We start from the raw sequence: 15,815 nt of genomic DNA, 5'->3' as shown, positions 1-15,815 counted from the left end.
AACGGCGGACCGGAGCTGGACGCACAGGAAGTACGCATCCGGAAGTACACATCCGGAAGTCCAGCCTCTTTCTGGAACCCTGCCCTCCCAGAGAGGCTTCGCGAGCGCTAGACCTCGAGCTGTCTCCATTTCCGAGCGCCCACTTTCGAAATGGCAGACGGAAGGAAGCTGGAGATTGGGGCGAGCTCGAGGCCAATTTAAGGACGTTACACAATTTCCGATCCGGATGCAAGATGGCTGCGCCCAGTGGTGCATTCCAACCTCGTGAGCGCCGGGCTGCGGAGCCGGAAGAGGACTGGGATGCTGTGGCGCCCAAGCGGCCCCGACTTGGGGCGGGTAGCAAGATCGGAGGCCGTAGGCTCATTGTGGTGCTTGAAGGAGCCAGTCTGGAGACAGTCAAGGTAGACTTGGACTAGGAGATGGAGAGCTAGTGGATCGATAGGATGGGATCCGGTGTGGTGAGGGTGGTGGGCTCAGGGGGTGATGGATGGAGAAAGCAGAGACGGGTGAAACATGCTTTTGGAGGAGTGGCCTAATCGACTGCCTCTTCGTTTAACATCCTGAGTTGGTAGTACTCGTTTTCTTTGCTCTTGAATCTCTGTGCCGCTCACATCCTTGCTTCCGATTGATTTACCAGGATTCTGTGATAATCCTAACCCCAAAGTTATCTTAGGGGAGAGGTTTCGTCCTTCGTGTCGTTCCTCGGTTCATCCTAAGACAAGTTTACTGCGCAGAGGTAATTACTGTAGCTCAGTCAGTCAGTTCAGTCGCTCAGTCGTGTCCGACTCTTTGCGACCCAATGAACCGCAGCACGCCAGGCCTCCCTGTCCATCACCAACTCATGGAGTCCACCCAAACCCATGTCCATTGTGTTGGTGATGTCATCCAACCATCTCATCCTCTGTCATCCCCTTCTCCTCCTGCCCTCAATCTTTCCCAGCATCAGGGTCTTTTCCAGTGAGTCAGCTCTTCATATCAGGTGGCCAGAGTATTGGAGTTTCAGCTTTAACATCAGTCCCTCCAATGAACACCCAGGACTGATCTCCTTCAGGATGGACTGGTTGGATTTCCTAGCAGTCCAAGGGACTCTCAGGAGTCTTCTCCAACACCACAGTTCAAAAGCATCAATTCTTTGGTGCTCAGCTTTCTTTATAGTCCACCTCTCACATCCATACATGAGTACTGGAAAAACCATAGCCTTGACTGGACCGACCTTTGTTGACAAAGTAATGTCTCTGCTTTTCAATATGCTCTCTAGGTTGGTCATAACTTTCTTTCCAAGGAGCAAGCGTCTTTTAATTTCATGGCTGCAGTCATCATCTGCAGTGATTTTGGAGCCCAGAAAAATAAAGTCAGTCGCTGTTTCCACTGTTTCCCCATCTGTTTGCCATGAAGTGATGGGACCAGATGCCATGATCTTAGTTTTCTGAAAGTTGAGCTTTAAGCCAACTTTTTCACTCTCCTCTTTCACTTTCATCAAGAGGCCCTTTAGCTCAGTCGGCCCACCCTTTTATTTGTAAGGACTTAGTGTTTAGATTCGTTGAAACATGTCTGTCATTCTCCTTTATTACTACTATACATTTCAAAACACTGCGTGGATCAGGTTATCAGTACATTCACGTCTTTATTTTTACCTATCATTTGGCTCTTCTCCCAAATAAATCTGGAAGTTCCCTCTTAAAACTTTATGCAGTGTTCTCATTCCTTTAGACATTGTTTCTCTTGCCCTTTAGAGCTAAACTTGTTCATTGAGTAGAGCCAGAAGAAATAGCACAAGTGGAGAAGTCAGACCTGAATTTTAACCCAGGGGCTTACACTTATTTTAAGAGTCTGATTCTTGAGAAGTTTGTAGTCAGTTTGTAGAACTCAGTTAATACTTTAGAGGGGTATTGTAATGAAAGTGCTTTAAAAGTAGTACACTTCCATAGTAATCTAGGTGCAATTCTTTTCCATCTTTCTTTCCTCAGCCACTATGGCACTTTATTAAGCTTGCAGTTAGAAAACTTTTTAAATGACCAGCTAATCAGGTTTCCTTTCATTTTCTTCTATAATTGATATTTCTAACCTAGTTATAGGTTCACATAGTCATTCCTCCAGCCTGTTAGTTCTCAGATTCACTTAACCACTTCGTTCCCTGGTATGTTCTGTGGGGAGATGATGGTATTTGTACCTATTTTACTGGATTGTTGGGAGGATTAAAGGAGTTAGTGTGTGTAAAGGATTTAGAATAATCTTTGTCACTTGGAATTAGTTGTTACAGGTTCAGGTTACTTATTAAGAAGCTGAAAAGGTTGTAGCTAAATTAAAAGTTTCTAGAACATACTCCAGAGTAAATTAGGCCAGTTGTTATTAATGATACTCCAACGGTGATAAACTCCATTGCTGACGTTGAAGCTGAAGTTGAAGTCTTCTGTACTGTTAGCTTTTGCCTTCCTTGTGCTGGTATCTCTTGCTTCTGCCAGCCTCATCAGCCTGCTCAATTTTTTCTCTTTTTTAAAAAATTTATTTGGCCGTGCCTGGTCATAGTTGTGACACATGAGATCTTCATTGTGGCATGCCGGATCTAGTTCCCCCACCAGGGATCTAATCTGGGCCGCCTGCATTGGGAGTGTAGAGTCTTAGTCACTGGACCACCAGGGAAGTCCCCTCTCCATTTATTCTTTGTACTCCAGCCTCACTGGCCTCCTCTAAGCTCTTTGAAAACACTAAGTTCTCTGATACCTTAAGGTGATTGCACATAATGTTGTGTAACTGCGAGCTCCCTTTACTCAGCTCTTTGGCTCATTAATTCCTACTTAATGTTTATTCATTGGACGATTATTGATTCTGTTACTCATTCTTCAATTATTAAATGTTACTCTCTCATAGAAATGATTCCCTTCCTGGTATAAATCAGGTCCTCATAATCCTTTAGTGAACTATTTAGTTTTCCTTCATGTTTATCACAATTTGAATTAAATATTCATGTGGTTGGTTGTCTCTTCCACTAGAAGGCTATAATAAGGACAGAGAATAAGGTTTTAAAAATTCTTATATCTCCAGTACCTACTACAGAATACACATGGTATTCATTCTTTGATTATTCTAATTAGTGGTTTTCAAGCTTATTAACCACAGCCCACAATAAAAAGAAAAAAATTGCACGGTGAGCCAGTGTGCACACTCAGCTATATGAAGGAGAAAGTTTCATAGTCCTTTATCTACCGTGACTGCATTTGAATTACTCTGATGTTTTCTGTTCTATTCCATTAAAAGAACAAAACCTTGGATATAACTTACTAATGAGTCAAAACTAGATTCATCTATTCAAGAAGTTCTTTTTTTTTCTATAATTAAGAATGCCCTTGGAATAGAAATGGCAACCCACACGAACATTCTTGCCTAGGAAGTCCCATGGACAGAGGAGACTGGTGGGTTGCAGTCCATGGAGTCACAGGTTGGACGCAACTGAGCACGCAGATACATACAAGAGTGTTCCGTGGATTTAGCTCATGGCCCTTTGTTTTTGTTCTCTGTGACATTTTTATGTCACTTACTCAGTTAATCTCAAAATTTATATGCCTCTTCCCCTAAACTTTTTGGAGTCATAGCTCAAAATGTTGCCAGACATACAAATGTTGTATTGATACATAAAAACTTAGCCTTTCAAAACTGTATTTGTACTTAAAACTTTTTACCAACCACCCTAATGCTCCTGAGGGCTCCAGTTTGCAACTGTTTCTTTTAGCTGTTGCTCACACATCTTAAACCTGGAACCACCCCCTTTTCTTCTACTTCTGAGAATGTTCCTTGGTTACACTACCTCTGGCCTCATTTTCACACTTCTTCCTGTTCAAATTTGCAGCTCTTCACATTGTGCATGCTTGTTTTAAGCAGACTGAGGGTAGTGACCATGTATGTTTTGACCATGTATGTTGGGCATGTAATGCTTTTGTGGTAAACAAGCATTCAGCCTTGCTCACTAACCTAACTTTTGCCTGGTTCCAGAACCCCTCACTGGCTTTGCTTGATAACCATAGGTTTTAAAATTAGATCCAGTTTAAAGTGTGTGGAATCATAGGCTGCCCTCTTCCTCCCTCTTTCCTCCAAGATCAGTGATGGGGGTGGGGGCGGGGAAGATGTGGGCAGAGAGGATCCCCTGCAGGATTTGGGCACCCCACCCCAAGTATCTGATGTATAGATCTGGGGTGGGCCTGAGAATCTGACTGTTCAGCAAGTTTTCAGATGATGCTGGTTTGGGGACCCCTTTTTGAGAACTGGCATTCCAGGGAAAAGCAGCTTATGTAGCTCTTGTTCCCTGTTCTCAGGTGGGGAAGACATATGAGCTGCTCAACTGTGACAAGCACAAGTCCATCTTGTTGAAGAATGGCCGGGACCCTGGGGAAATGAGGCCGGACATAGCTCACCAGGTAACTCCAGGGGCAGAGCTCAGGCCCTGGGGCCTCTGGACAGAAGGTAAGGCAGCTGTGGGGCTTCTTTTCTGTCCTGACTGTGCCCTGGTCTCCACCTCACCTCCCTCAGAGTTTACTGATGCTGATGGACAGTCCCCTGAACCGGGCGGGCTTGCTCCAGGTTTACATCCATACGCAGAAGAATGTGCTGATTGAAGTGAACCCCCAGACTCGAATTCCCAGAACCTTTGACCGCTTTTGTGGCCTCATGGGTGAGAGAGAAACTTGGCAGAATTGATGGAAGGAGGAAGAGGAAGGGGAATAAAGTGTGGAGTTTTTTAGGTGGGGGAGGGGTCAGGTGACCTGATTCCAGAACCAGGGGTCTGCACTTTCTTCCCATGTACGTGGGTTCCCAGCTGCAGAGAAGGGAGAGGGGCCTGTCACTGCACAACCAGCCTTGTGCTTGGCAGCTGCTTGTTGAGAACATCTCAGTTGTGTGGATGCATGGAACACGTGGAACCCAGCTCACCTAAGGGTTTTCTGGTTGAATCACTGGGCATGAGAAGCTGGGTCTCCACCTAGCTCTGAACTCTGTTTTTCCGTCCTAGTTCAGCTTTTACACAAACTCAGCGTTCGAGCTGCTGATGGCCCCCAGAAGCTCTTGAAGGTGAGCTGTTGTTACCTACTGGTTGGAGGTGGTGTTCTGGGAATGTTTCTTGGGCTGATTTTTATTTATTTGTTTTTCTTTAGGTGATTAAGAATCCAGTGTCAGACCACTTCCCAGTTGGGTGTATGAAAATTGGCACTTCTTTTTCTGTTCCGGTCGTCAGTGATGTGCGAGAACTGGCGCCCAGCAGTGACCCCATTGTCTTTGTGGTGGGGGCCTTTGCCCATGGCAAGGTAAGGCCTGGGCTCAACTCTCAGATCCTTCACGGAGCTGAAGCTTAGCACAGAATCCCGAGAGCACTCAGCATTTTGATGATCCTTAAGAGTTGGGAGGTAGAGGGTAAGGAGAAAGCTGAGGGGGCGCCACCTCCTGCCCCTGGCGCATCCTGTGAGGAACGCTGGGGTGTGCATCATGGTTGGAACTAGTCCTCTCCATCCTTTGCCCACACTGGTGGTAAACAGTGCTATGAGATGGCAGTTTTTCTGCCCTAAAGCAGGGCTGAACCTGTGATGGAGCGACCGAGGCGCTGACCGATGCTCTTTCCTCAGGTAGACGTGGAGTACACAGAGAAGATGGTGTCCATCAGCAACTACCCGCTCTCTGCTGCCCTCACCTGTGCAAAAGTCACCACCGCCTTTGAAGAAGCGTGGGGGGTCGTCTGACAGCAGAGCCCGGTCCCAACAGACACTGCGAATGTTGCTTGCCGCCCCTGTCCTCAGTTGACTGCTGGAAGACCCCCACCCCCGCACCCAAACTGGGGTCTGCGGAAGTCCAGGCTGTACGCCTGCTATCTGTTTGTTTTATAAACGTTGTTCTTGTAAACCTGGTTGTCCTCTGAGAGTTCCTAAACTCAGCAGCAATGCTGTGACCTGGTGTAATCCCTCAGACCTCAGGAAGACCCGTAAGGTTACGGTGTTTGCAGTCTGGTGCCCTAAACGAGGGAGCCCTGATTGTTTCAGCCATGGCACACGTGGAGAGCGTTTGAAAGAAAGTAGCCGGGGCGCCAGCCGTGAAAAACCAAACGAACTGAAGTGATTTTATGTGGTACAGTCAGTCCAAGGTAGAAAAGTGGAGCAGGCGGTGCCTTGCCCCTCCCTTCCCCCCATGGGGGGGGTGGAGGCAGCGGCACAGATACAATCATAGTAAATTGGCAGAAGAAAAACACAAGTTCCTGGCTAGAGGGGGAAGAGATAAGGCAACGTGCATGGGGGAGCCCAGAGGAGGGACGTGGGCCCCTCTGCTCCTCCCACGAGAGTTTCCCCTTTGGCCCCAAATGGAGACGTGGCTGGCAGCAGAGGCACAGCTGGGGAGCCCCGTCTTCCCAAACCCTGGTTTCTGGTTCTCTGTGCTCCAGGGAGGAGTGCTGCAAGGGGAGGCGGGCCGTTGGTGTGCCAGTCCTGCTGTGGGCCACCTGTGAAGGGAGAAAGCGGGAGGCCAGTTGGCATCACTTCCTGGTGCCTGGGCCTCAGCCCTTCCAGCTCCCTCTGGGCACCCCTCAGAGCAGTCAGTGCCCCATACTGTGTTTCTGGAAGCCAGGCCCTGTGAGGTTCACCCCATCTTCCCAGGACTACCTGTCACCCGCCCCATCCCAGTCTATGGCTGTCTTCTGTGACCTGATGGTTGACGCTCAGTTGTAGGGAGGTGTACTTACCAGGAATTACTCCATTTTCTTTAACTTCTCTTTCCTCGGCACCATCACTTTACGGACATAAGGCAATATGAATAGTAGACTCAAGAAGAAGACGTGGCCAAGGAAATAGATGGACTTGTACACCTGTGGGGACACGCAGCCTCCGCGGTAGATGACAGCCTGGAACTGTCCCCCTCCCCGCTGCCCGCCTGACCTCTCAGCAGTCCCTTCCCCTCCTGGCGGGTAGGCCCCTGGCTACCTTCATCCACTTGTCCCACGTGAAGAGGCAGAAAGCGGTCATCGAGTAACCCATGAAGAGCCAGTGGATGGTCTGCTGCACCAGATAGTAGACGGGCTGCAGGACGGTGATGGAGGCCAACCTGCTCAGGACCGGGCTGTCTCGAATCAAGCTGGCAGCCTGGGGAGGAACGAACAAGCTCACTCAAACTTGCTCCTCTGCTCAGGGCCCCTCTGCCCGCCATCCTGAAGGCTCACCTGTCTCTCTACAATAACAATGAGGAACTCCATCTGGAAGCAGACCAGGTACCCTGAGTGGAGGCCGTGCCAGAGCGCCAAGAATAGCAACGACAGGCCCTGGGATAGAACTTTATTTCCGAGGAACTTGAGTCGCTTGAAGAAGTAGCTGGAGAGAAGGGTGAGAGAGGATGAGCCTCAGATCCATCCTGCCTCCTGGCGCCCCCAGTGGGGCGGGAAGGCAGTGTGCTCCGGTCACTTTAGAATGAAAGGCAGCCAAGCTGATGAGTCACGGTTTAGGCAGAGAACAGACTGAACGGACGCTCAGCTGGGGCCCCGCTTGGTACAATGGAGATGACAGATGGCCTGCCTAGTGCCGAGGCTGCAGCGGAGAGTAGGGTGGGCCAGCCCTGTACCCAGGCTGCTAACTACCTTGTTTCTGTTTTTGAAACATAATAGGAATGTTTTGGGGGGCTTTGAGTTGGGACAAGAGTGGGCATGGCTGGGGGTGTGAGAGTGCCTGGAGGGGTCTGCCTGAAGTGGGGAAAGGTGAAGAAATGGTGACACATCCCTGCCCGGGGCACTTACCGGGACACCCAGGCGTTGGTGTTGATGTTGAAAGAAGCAATGGTGCCCGTGAAGCGGGGGTTGGTTTCAAAGAGCCACACCTTCATGTTGGCGCAGGCATCCCACTTGGCGGTCCCATACTCGTCGAAGCCATTGAAGCCCAGCCCCGTCAGAATGCACACGCCTTCCTGAGGGAGCCGGGCCATCAGAGTCCCACCGCCACCCGGCTCCCTCTCCTGGCAGGTGGTCTGTGATCCCGCCCCTCTACCCCCCAACAGGTTCATCCCCTGTGACCCCACCCCTCTCTACCCCCCAAGCTGGTCTCCTGTGACCCCACCCCTCTCTCCTCACCGTGACCAGCCAACAGGTGACATATTTGTACAGCACGAACTTGCCCCAGAGCAGCATGTACATGCAGCGGAACCAGAAGCTGCCGTTCTTGAGAGAAGAGAACGTGGGTGGGTTAGGAACGCCAGGCCAGGAGCCCTGCCTTGCTCCCCCTCACACGTGTGGCTGACTACTCTGCAATAGGCCAAGGGGAACCCCTTGGAGAGGCCCCGAGACAGCGGGGCCTCACCTCCTTTCCTAGAGCGGGGGCACTCGGGCCACAGGCGCTGGGGGCTTTTACGTCCATGTTCATCGTCAGTGAAGGAGATGGAGACGAGCCAGCATCTCTCCCCAGGTCCTGAGCTCCTAGTGCCCGTCTGCCCAGGGCCGGAGGGGCTTGGCCGGGTCGCCTGGCTGTTAAAGAGAATGAGCCCAAGCTGAGCTGCAGGGGGAGGTCAAGGTGCTGATATGCACCCGGCGTGGCCCTGTGCCCACGAGGCTGTGCAGTGCTGGCTGATGGACGCCAACTCTTAGGTCTAGAGCAAACCCAGCAGGCAACTGGGGGTGGTGCTCCCACCTCTCAGCTATCTACGGGGTCCTGGCCTGGCCACTGAGTATCTCTGGTACTGTTGTGCCGCTGCTGCTGACAAAGCACTCACTTCGTAGTCGTCGCTGAGGAGATAGTCTTCGGTGATGTGGGGGCTGAGCAAGGTGTAGCCCACTAGGTAGACCAGGCCCAGGGCCAGGCGCCGGAGAGCAGGTATGGTGCTGGAAAGGGACAAGCGGGGTCATGGCAGGTGATGGCAGAGGCCCCTCCCTCTGGCCTTCTCGAGGGCGAGCGCTGCCTCGGCTGGGCAGGAGGATGGAGCATGCAAACCCTGAATCTGGGTGCTTCCCCTCAGGTCCAACGGACCTCTGGGTCTCCCTGGTGTGCTCGGGCTACGTGGGGACTGAAAGCCCGATGCAGAGCCCAGCTTTGGATCTGCTCCCTTCTCTCCTGGGTGGATCGATGCTCAGACACAGGCTGGCCAAAGTTCTCAGCAAAGGGATCTGCCTGGTAGCTTGATCAGTTTCCTGATTCCTGGTAGCTCAGATGGTAAAGAATCTGCCTGAAATGTGGGAGATCCAGGTTCGATCTCTAGGTGGGGAAGATCCCCTGGAGAAGGAAATGCAACCCACTCCAGTGTTCCTGCCTGGAGAATCCCATGGACTGAGGAGGCTGGCCGGCTACAGTCCATGGGACTGTGAAATGCATAGATTTTGATGTATTTATCAACATTTTTTAAACTGGGAAGGTGGGTTTTAAAGGCAGGGACATGACTGCTTCAGGCAAAATCCTGTGGCATAAAAGTGTATTTTGAAGTTTGTACCACAGGGTTCGGAGGGATGGTGGGAAGTGACCCAAGCTGACAAGTGCCCACTCCCCTGCAGTGAGCAGGCACGGAGCGCCACCGGTCACAGGGCGAGAGCCTGGCCCAGGGCAGAGAATGTGGCCGGCCTTTGGAAGGTCACTTCAGAAGTGGCTTTGTGTCAGGTGAGAGGCCTGGACGGAGGTCTTGATGAAGGGGGCGATTACCTGTTTGGTATCTTCCCTGGGACATCGGTCAGCTCTCCCCCCACCAGCTTCATGTAGTGGTTCATGGAGAACTGGGGCCCCACCAGGAAGGCTCCATAGAAGTAGGAGAAGCCAGCGACTTCCAGCAGGGAGGGGACACCCCGTATGGCATATATCTGCTGCTCAGAGGTCAGCGATTTCTGTGCCGAGAGGAGAACGAAGAGTTCAGGACCCCGAGAGCCAGTGTGAGGGCTCCCCGCCCTGGGGCCCCACTGAACTGGGTTCTTCAAACAGAACCTCTGAGGGGATGACAATATGGAGAGGAGTCGGTGCTTCAGGGGGAAGTAGGTGTGTGTGGGGTAAGTTCAGCCACGGCCAGCTGCTGCCCTCTTCTGAGGGCCTCCCTGGCCGGATCTCTGGGCTGTGAACAAGAGCTGGACCCAGGCAGTCAGAAATGATGATCACACCACCCGGCCCGAAGGCGGGAGGGGAGGCTCCGCCCCTGATGATAACAGCCATCCTCCTCCCTTTGGGTTAAACTCCTTCACCTCTCTGTGGAGGGAGGGTGCTTACCTGATCCTTCCCTCCATCATAGTAGTCGATAGCCAGACCTGCAGAGAGAGAAGGTGTGGGTGGAGTGGCGGAAGGGGGCACAGGATGCGGCCAGTGGATTGAGGGTGGGTGGGAGGATGGGAGGGGCGTGGGTGTCAGAGGGGACCCACCACTCACCGATCAGCTTCAAGGTCAGGACACAGTGTGGCATCGTCCACTTGATGTCGTAGGTGCCGGTGGCTGTGTTGTAATATCCGGCCAGAAGGTAGCCCTAGGAGAGGGGCAAGTATTTATTTATCCCACCAGCACTACAGTGGATCTCCCCCTGCTCTGAAATCCAAAGTATTCTTTCACTTTTCCTTTCTCTTGCTCTAGAAACTGAACCTATAAAGGGGAAGGGATGTCTTCAGGGTTTCTCAGCAAAGTGAGAGCTAAACTGAGTATTTAAAGGATTAAAAAATTTTTTTTTAAATTTTTGTTTCTTTTGCCTCACCGCATGGCCTGCGGGATCCCAGCTCCCTGACCTGGGATTGAACCCTCGGCAGTGAGAACTCAGAGCCCCAACCACGGGACCGCTGGGGACTTCCCCAAACTGACAACGCAGATGCTCACATCCTGCAGCTCATTCCAAGTGGGTCTCCCGCCTTGACTTTCAGGGACTCCCCTTGTGCACAAATGGCTGCACTAATCCCAGCAGGCTCAAGAGCCCTGACGGCGGGGTCCAGGGCAGAGGGCCAGCGGCCGCCCCTCGGCGAGGTGGGCGGCCTGCAAGGGACGCTCCCGGGGCCTCTGGACACTGACCCAGAGCCTCCTGCTGAGGGTCGCTGCGCATCTCCCGGTCCACGGCTTCTTCTCTACCCCAGCCCCCGTCCTCCCCCCGCCCCCAGCCCGGCCGGCTGTGGGCCGAGCTGCCCTGGGAGAGACACGTTTACCATCTGGACGCAGAAGGTGGTGAGCACAGCGGTGATGGTTCGGCCCATCAGCCGGAGGATGAGGAACTGCAGCACGATGCAGAGCAGGGAGTGGTAGAGCTGGGTTCCTGGGTGTGGAGGAGACAGCACTTTGTTGCCTGTTTTTCCCCCACCCCCCTTGCATTCCCACCCTTCCTGACACTTCTGAACACAAGAATATATACAGAAAAAAAGAAAAAAAAAACTTTGGTATTTGGATCTTTCTTCTTTTTAAGGAGCCTCCTGATTTGGAGGAAGGGAAGAAAATTAACTGTATAAAAATACAGGACTGCCAGGGAGCGCCTGTATTTCTGGATGTTGGGCCTAAGGGATGCTCCTGGCGGGACTGCTTGGGTCTGTCGGCCAGGTCCAGCCCCAGCAGAGACAGACCGGTGCCTCTCTGTGAATGGCATCTGTAAGGGTTGCTTTGTTGTTTTCGGCACTAAGTCGTATCCGACTCTTTTGCGACCGGCCCTATGGAGTGTAGCCCGCCAGGCTCTGTCCATGGGACTTCTCAGGCAAGAATACTGGAGTGGGTTGCCATTTCCTTCTCCAGGGGATCTTCCCGACTCAGGGATGGAACCCTCGTCCCCTGCACTGGCAGGCGAATTCTTTACTGCTGAGCCACCAGGGAAGTCCCTCTGGTAAGGGTAACCATTCTCAAAATGCTTTTATCTGGGAGAGAAATGTACATGAAGGGAGAAGCTAGGCTGTGTTCCTGCGCATAAAACCCTCTCTTTGCTCCCAGAGCATCACAACTTCTCTCTCCACCAGATTCCCTCCAGGACGTTTTGTTCAGGTCTGTTCCTTCTCAGGCTCCCTGTAATTGTGGTGCTAACTCGGTTCACTCACCAAAGTTATAATAAGCGATTGAGAGGCCCGTAAAGGTGTGGAAAAGGTGGATGAGGTAGCTGTCCTTGTAGAAAAGGTAACGCCGATAAAATAAAGCCAAGGGGTAACCTGGATGGGGAGAAAGAGCAATAGAGGGTTACTCGTGCCTGGTGCCCTCCCGGGTTTGTTCTGGGAGTTGATCTGGCATAACACCCAGCCCAGAGAGGAATGAAAACATGCATACTAAGGATGTCTACAGAGACAGCAACAGCACCCCTAATTATCAAAAGAAGCCTCTTTGTAAATACAAATTTAACATGGGAGATATTAGTTTTATATTGAGGCAATACAAACTGGGTCCTATGACCACGTTTCCTTTACCGCTTATTAAATATTGCTAGGAACTTTCTCTTGCATTTTTCTTGGATGATAAAAGGGACTGAGAGTGCCCAACTGTGCCCAGAAATGCCGTTTTACACCTTGATGATTATAATTCCATCACTAGCAGAGTATTGTCAGTCACATTATTAAGAGAATAAATACAAATGATCCCTGGCTACAGACGGGGTTGCTGTCGGCATACACAGTTGCACAGCAGTTAGTAGGTGGGTACTCCTCACACACTTGAGGTCTGGGCACTGCCCAAGCTAGTAAATCTATTTAGGTATACTGGAAAAATATCTTCTGAAGCCATGATTCAAGGTATGGTCCCAGGGTTATGACTGAACTACAGGGGATCTCTTGATGGCCGTGAACTGAGGATGCACAGCCAAGGGTTGCTTACCGAACGGGGTCAACAACACTGGGATTCCTAAACTAAAATTAACGCGTTGCCTTGTTTTACTGCAGACTCACAGCCAGTGTTCCTCACATCAGCCATCATGAAATCTGGCTGATGGGCTTGGCAACCTTCCTCCTGTAGTGCACGAGTAGAGAGTTGGGGTCCCTCCTGTTGTTTGGAACCCAGTCTATCATTGCATAATTAGTGTTCTTGAGTTAGTCATGGTTTATAGCTGCTGCAATTCTTGCATTTTTGGCTGTATCTCAGGGCTTGTGGGATCTTAGGTCCCAGACGAGAGGTTAAACCCAGGCACCAAGCAGTGGAAGCTTGGAGTCCTAACCACTGGACTGCCAGGGAAGCCCCTGCAATTCTTAACTTTTCAATTGTAAGTTGCAGGTAGTTTATCACTGGTGATATAGTTGTGAGTTTGCTTAACTGCAAGGCTTAGATGAGCGTCATACATAAAGTGCTGAATTAAGTGAATGAGTAAATGGATAATCATGTTATACGTTAGCTGATGTTCTCCTAATTATTTTCCCCATAACCTTTTTTTTTAATATACTTAAGATCACAGGGATTTCTCTGGTGGTCCTGTGGCTAAGTCTCTGTGTTCCCCAAATGTAGGGGGCCCAGGTTCGATCCCTGGTCAAGGAACTAGATCCCACATGCTGCAACTAAAGATGCTATGTGCACACTCTCACCACGGCGTGTCAGCCTGGGTTTTTTCCCTCTCTTTCTTAGCTATGTAGTTCTTCCAGGCTTCTTTGGAGCAGTTTGAGCCTACAGCATCGCCTTCCACTGGCACCCAAAGATCTAGGAGGCGCTTCAAGCTGTGACTAGACTTCCGATGGATTCATCAGAAGATAACCCAACCTGGACCCTAGACTCTCTGAAAACATCCATCAGTGACGCTTCCCAGGCAACGCAGGTTTCCACTCAACTCTCTGAAATGTTAGCAACAAACCTCAGTAACTTGACTCTCAACCCAAGTATCAAGTTGCCGTATCTACCAGAATACCGATCTCAACCGACTGGGCAGTTACCTAGTGAGAAAACACCCAATAGGCGGAGAGGAGTAAGAACGCTGTTGAGTGAGCGGAGATACAGGATGCAAAAGTTGATTGAATCTCTCAGACTTCGCTATGCCAAAGGAGTTCCTCGTTCTGACTCTCAAAGAGAACTACAGCAGCAGGAGGACACTGAGATTCGATCAAGAGTGCGAAGATTCCAGTGTACCTGTAGTTATTGCCAGTTTAAGAGAAATCCTTCTGATGATACTTATGAGAATTATTACAACACAACATACAGTAATTATGCCATGGAATCGAATGAGTCATAAACCTTTTTCTTGTACTGTTTTCTTGCTGGTAATTTTTAGGATCATTATGAAGCAGCTTGGGAAAGACTGTACCAATATTTTGATAATGTATGTTGTAAGTTTGTCTTTTTTACTTGCATCTCTTTTCTACCTTAATACAGTTAACTTATGAGGAATCTATATGTAGCTTAGATTTGAAATGATTTGAATACACTACACTAGTTCCACTTCGATCTGACACCATGAAGTACTAGTTAGGTCTCAGGTATTGCCTGTTTCTTAAACCTGAAGTTGAAACTCAATATCAAGAATTTGAAACAAATTAACTTGGGAAGGAATGTGAAGATAACATTGGCTGGCTTGGCCAGACCATTATTAGTGTGTTAAACAGTAATAAAAATTTTTGATGTGCTGTTTCAGTTTTTAGTAGCAAATAGATGTGTTTATAGAAGGACGTAATAAAACTTGAGACTTATTTGAGTAACTTAAAAAAAAAAAAAAAAAAGATGCTATGTGCTGGAATTAAGATCCAGCACAGCCAAATAAATAAATAATTAAAAAAAAACCAACTTCTGATCACAACCTGCATACTATGTATCCTAGTTTTTTCACACAACAGTGTATTAGACATTTATCTTCTTCGTGGTGGCAGGATCTACTGGTGTCCTTTGAATGCTGCTCTCATAATGGGCTAGGCTCTTTATCAAATATATAGCTTCATGCAAACGGTTGATTCTGTAGATAATTCTGTGGATGACTGGCTCATTTGCTCATTCATTCATCTGACAGATGTTTATTATGTGCCCACTACATGCCAAGCGTTCTGTTTATAGAGCGCAGAACGAGGGAGGGGGTGGCATGGAATGGTTTATGTTCTAGCCACCTAAGGTGAAGTGATGTAGGGCTGCTAGTCGAGGGGAGGGAGGCAACTGTGACCCTTTCACAGTGAGATGAATGAGTAAAGGAATATGACAAGCCTCATACGTACCACGTGGGCAGAAATCTTGTGGGACTAGCAGCAAGATTTGCTAAGAACCAGACCCAGGTACTAGAAAGTATATATAAACACCCAAATGCCTTACATCTTTTGTCTTTTATTTTTAATGTTTTAGGAATAGGGGCATAAATGAACAAAAACAACAAATAGGGTGGATCTTAATTACCTACAGTACTCATAAAAAGGTTCCAGACAGCTAAGAGTTTTACCCTTTAAAGTATTTAAAGGGTTAAAAACCTTTAACCAATTGAAATCACAAACCCTTCATCATCTGGGATGCTTGGAGTTAAAAAACACAACATACATTACTCTGCCTCCTTAAATTGAATATAACTGGACATTTTCTTGGTGATCTGGGTCATAACTGTTCTAAAGGCATGATGGCTTTAGGACCTCCTGGGGTGTGCCCACACTGTCCTACATTCTGAGTCCTTATATCCATTTTCCATACTTTTCTGCCCCTTTCTTTGCTATTCAGGGATCTACAGTCACCTCTTGATCTTTCAGTGCCAAGAATAGTCGCTCTTCCTACTTCTAATTTACAGCAGGCCTTAGAAGTCTTAACTTTGTTTTAAAGGTACAAAACAAACAGACAGACAAGATCTAAGACAAGAACAAAGGCCTTGGTGTCTTCCTTGCAGACTTAGTGCCCAGCCCTCGTAACAGCTGTTCTGGCATTCAAGGCCCTTTCTCTGTCTCCTATTTTTGGGTGTATTTGGGGGGCGTTGAGTTGGGTGAGGAGTTCCATGCAGGTGAAGTCTGACTGCGCACCAGG

At 49.4% G+C, this 15,815-nt stretch overlaps 3 protein-coding genes across 5 annotated transcripts in view; 2 read left to right on the top strand and 1 right to left on the bottom strand.

Moving 5' to 3' along the window:
* The first annotated feature begins 103 nt into the window (after positions 1-103).
* On the top strand, positions 104-5,862 carry EMG1 (EMG1 N1-specific pseudouridine methyltransferase). Of its 3 annotated transcripts, none has more exons than XM_068971270.1 (6): positions 104-401; positions 4,308-4,409; positions 4,522-4,663; positions 5,000-5,058; positions 5,142-5,291; positions 5,611-5,862. In XM_068971270.1, the coding sequence occupies exons 1-6, from the start codon at positions 234-236 to the stop codon at positions 5,779-5,781; spliced, it is 792 nt and encodes a 263-aa protein (XP_068827371.1). In that variant the 5' UTR covers positions 104-233; the 3' UTR covers positions 5,782-5,862. The 3 variants fall into 3 exon arrangements, with proteins under 3 accessions (XP_068827371.1, XP_068827372.1, XP_068827373.1); XM_068971271.1 differs by having other exon boundaries at positions 5,607-5,819; XM_068971272.1 differs by lacking the exon at positions 5,142-5,291 and having other exon boundaries at positions 5,607-5,819.
* An 82-nt stretch (positions 5,863-5,944) lies between these two features.
* LPCAT3 (lysophosphatidylcholine acyltransferase 3) overlaps positions 5,945-15,815 on the bottom strand; it is a 34,814-nt gene continuing 24,943 nt past the window's right edge. The window contains exons 2-13 of the mRNA XM_068971085.1: positions 11,966-12,073; positions 11,096-11,202; positions 10,341-10,434; positions 10,185-10,222; positions 9,633-9,811; positions 8,716-8,824; positions 8,081-8,167; positions 7,751-7,917; positions 7,184-7,331; positions 6,948-7,106; positions 6,710-6,832; positions 5,945-6,469 (exon numbers count right to left, since the gene is read on the bottom strand). Of these exons, the coding sequence (XP_068827186.1) occupies positions 6,716-6,832; positions 6,948-7,106; positions 7,184-7,331; positions 7,751-7,917; positions 8,081-8,167; positions 8,716-8,824; positions 9,633-9,811; positions 10,185-10,222; positions 10,341-10,434; positions 11,096-11,202; positions 11,966-12,073 (1,313 nt within the window). The 3' untranslated portion in view covers positions 5,945-6,469; positions 6,710-6,715. The remainder of the gene's footprint in view (positions 6,470-6,709; positions 6,833-6,947; positions 7,107-7,183; positions 7,332-7,750; positions 7,918-8,080; positions 8,168-8,715; positions 8,825-9,632; positions 9,812-10,184; positions 10,223-10,340; positions 10,435-11,095; positions 11,203-11,965; positions 12,074-15,815) is intronic.
* Positions 13,573-14,064, top strand: LOC138077600 (developmental pluripotency-associated protein 3-like). Its single transcript, XM_068969686.1, has one exon. The coding sequence runs from the start codon at positions 13,573-13,575 to the stop codon at positions 14,062-14,064; it is 492 nt and encodes a 163-aa protein (XP_068825787.1).

Source organism: Capricornis sumatraensis, chromosome 4 (genome assembly GCF_032405125.1).
Source record: "Capricornis sumatraensis isolate serow.1 chromosome 4, serow.2, whole genome shotgun sequence".
NCBI lineage: Eukaryota > Metazoa > Chordata > Mammalia > Artiodactyla > Bovidae > Capricornis > Capricornis sumatraensis.
Note: the sequence above shows the minus strand (reverse complement) of the source record. Positions and strands in the feature narration are given on the sequence as shown.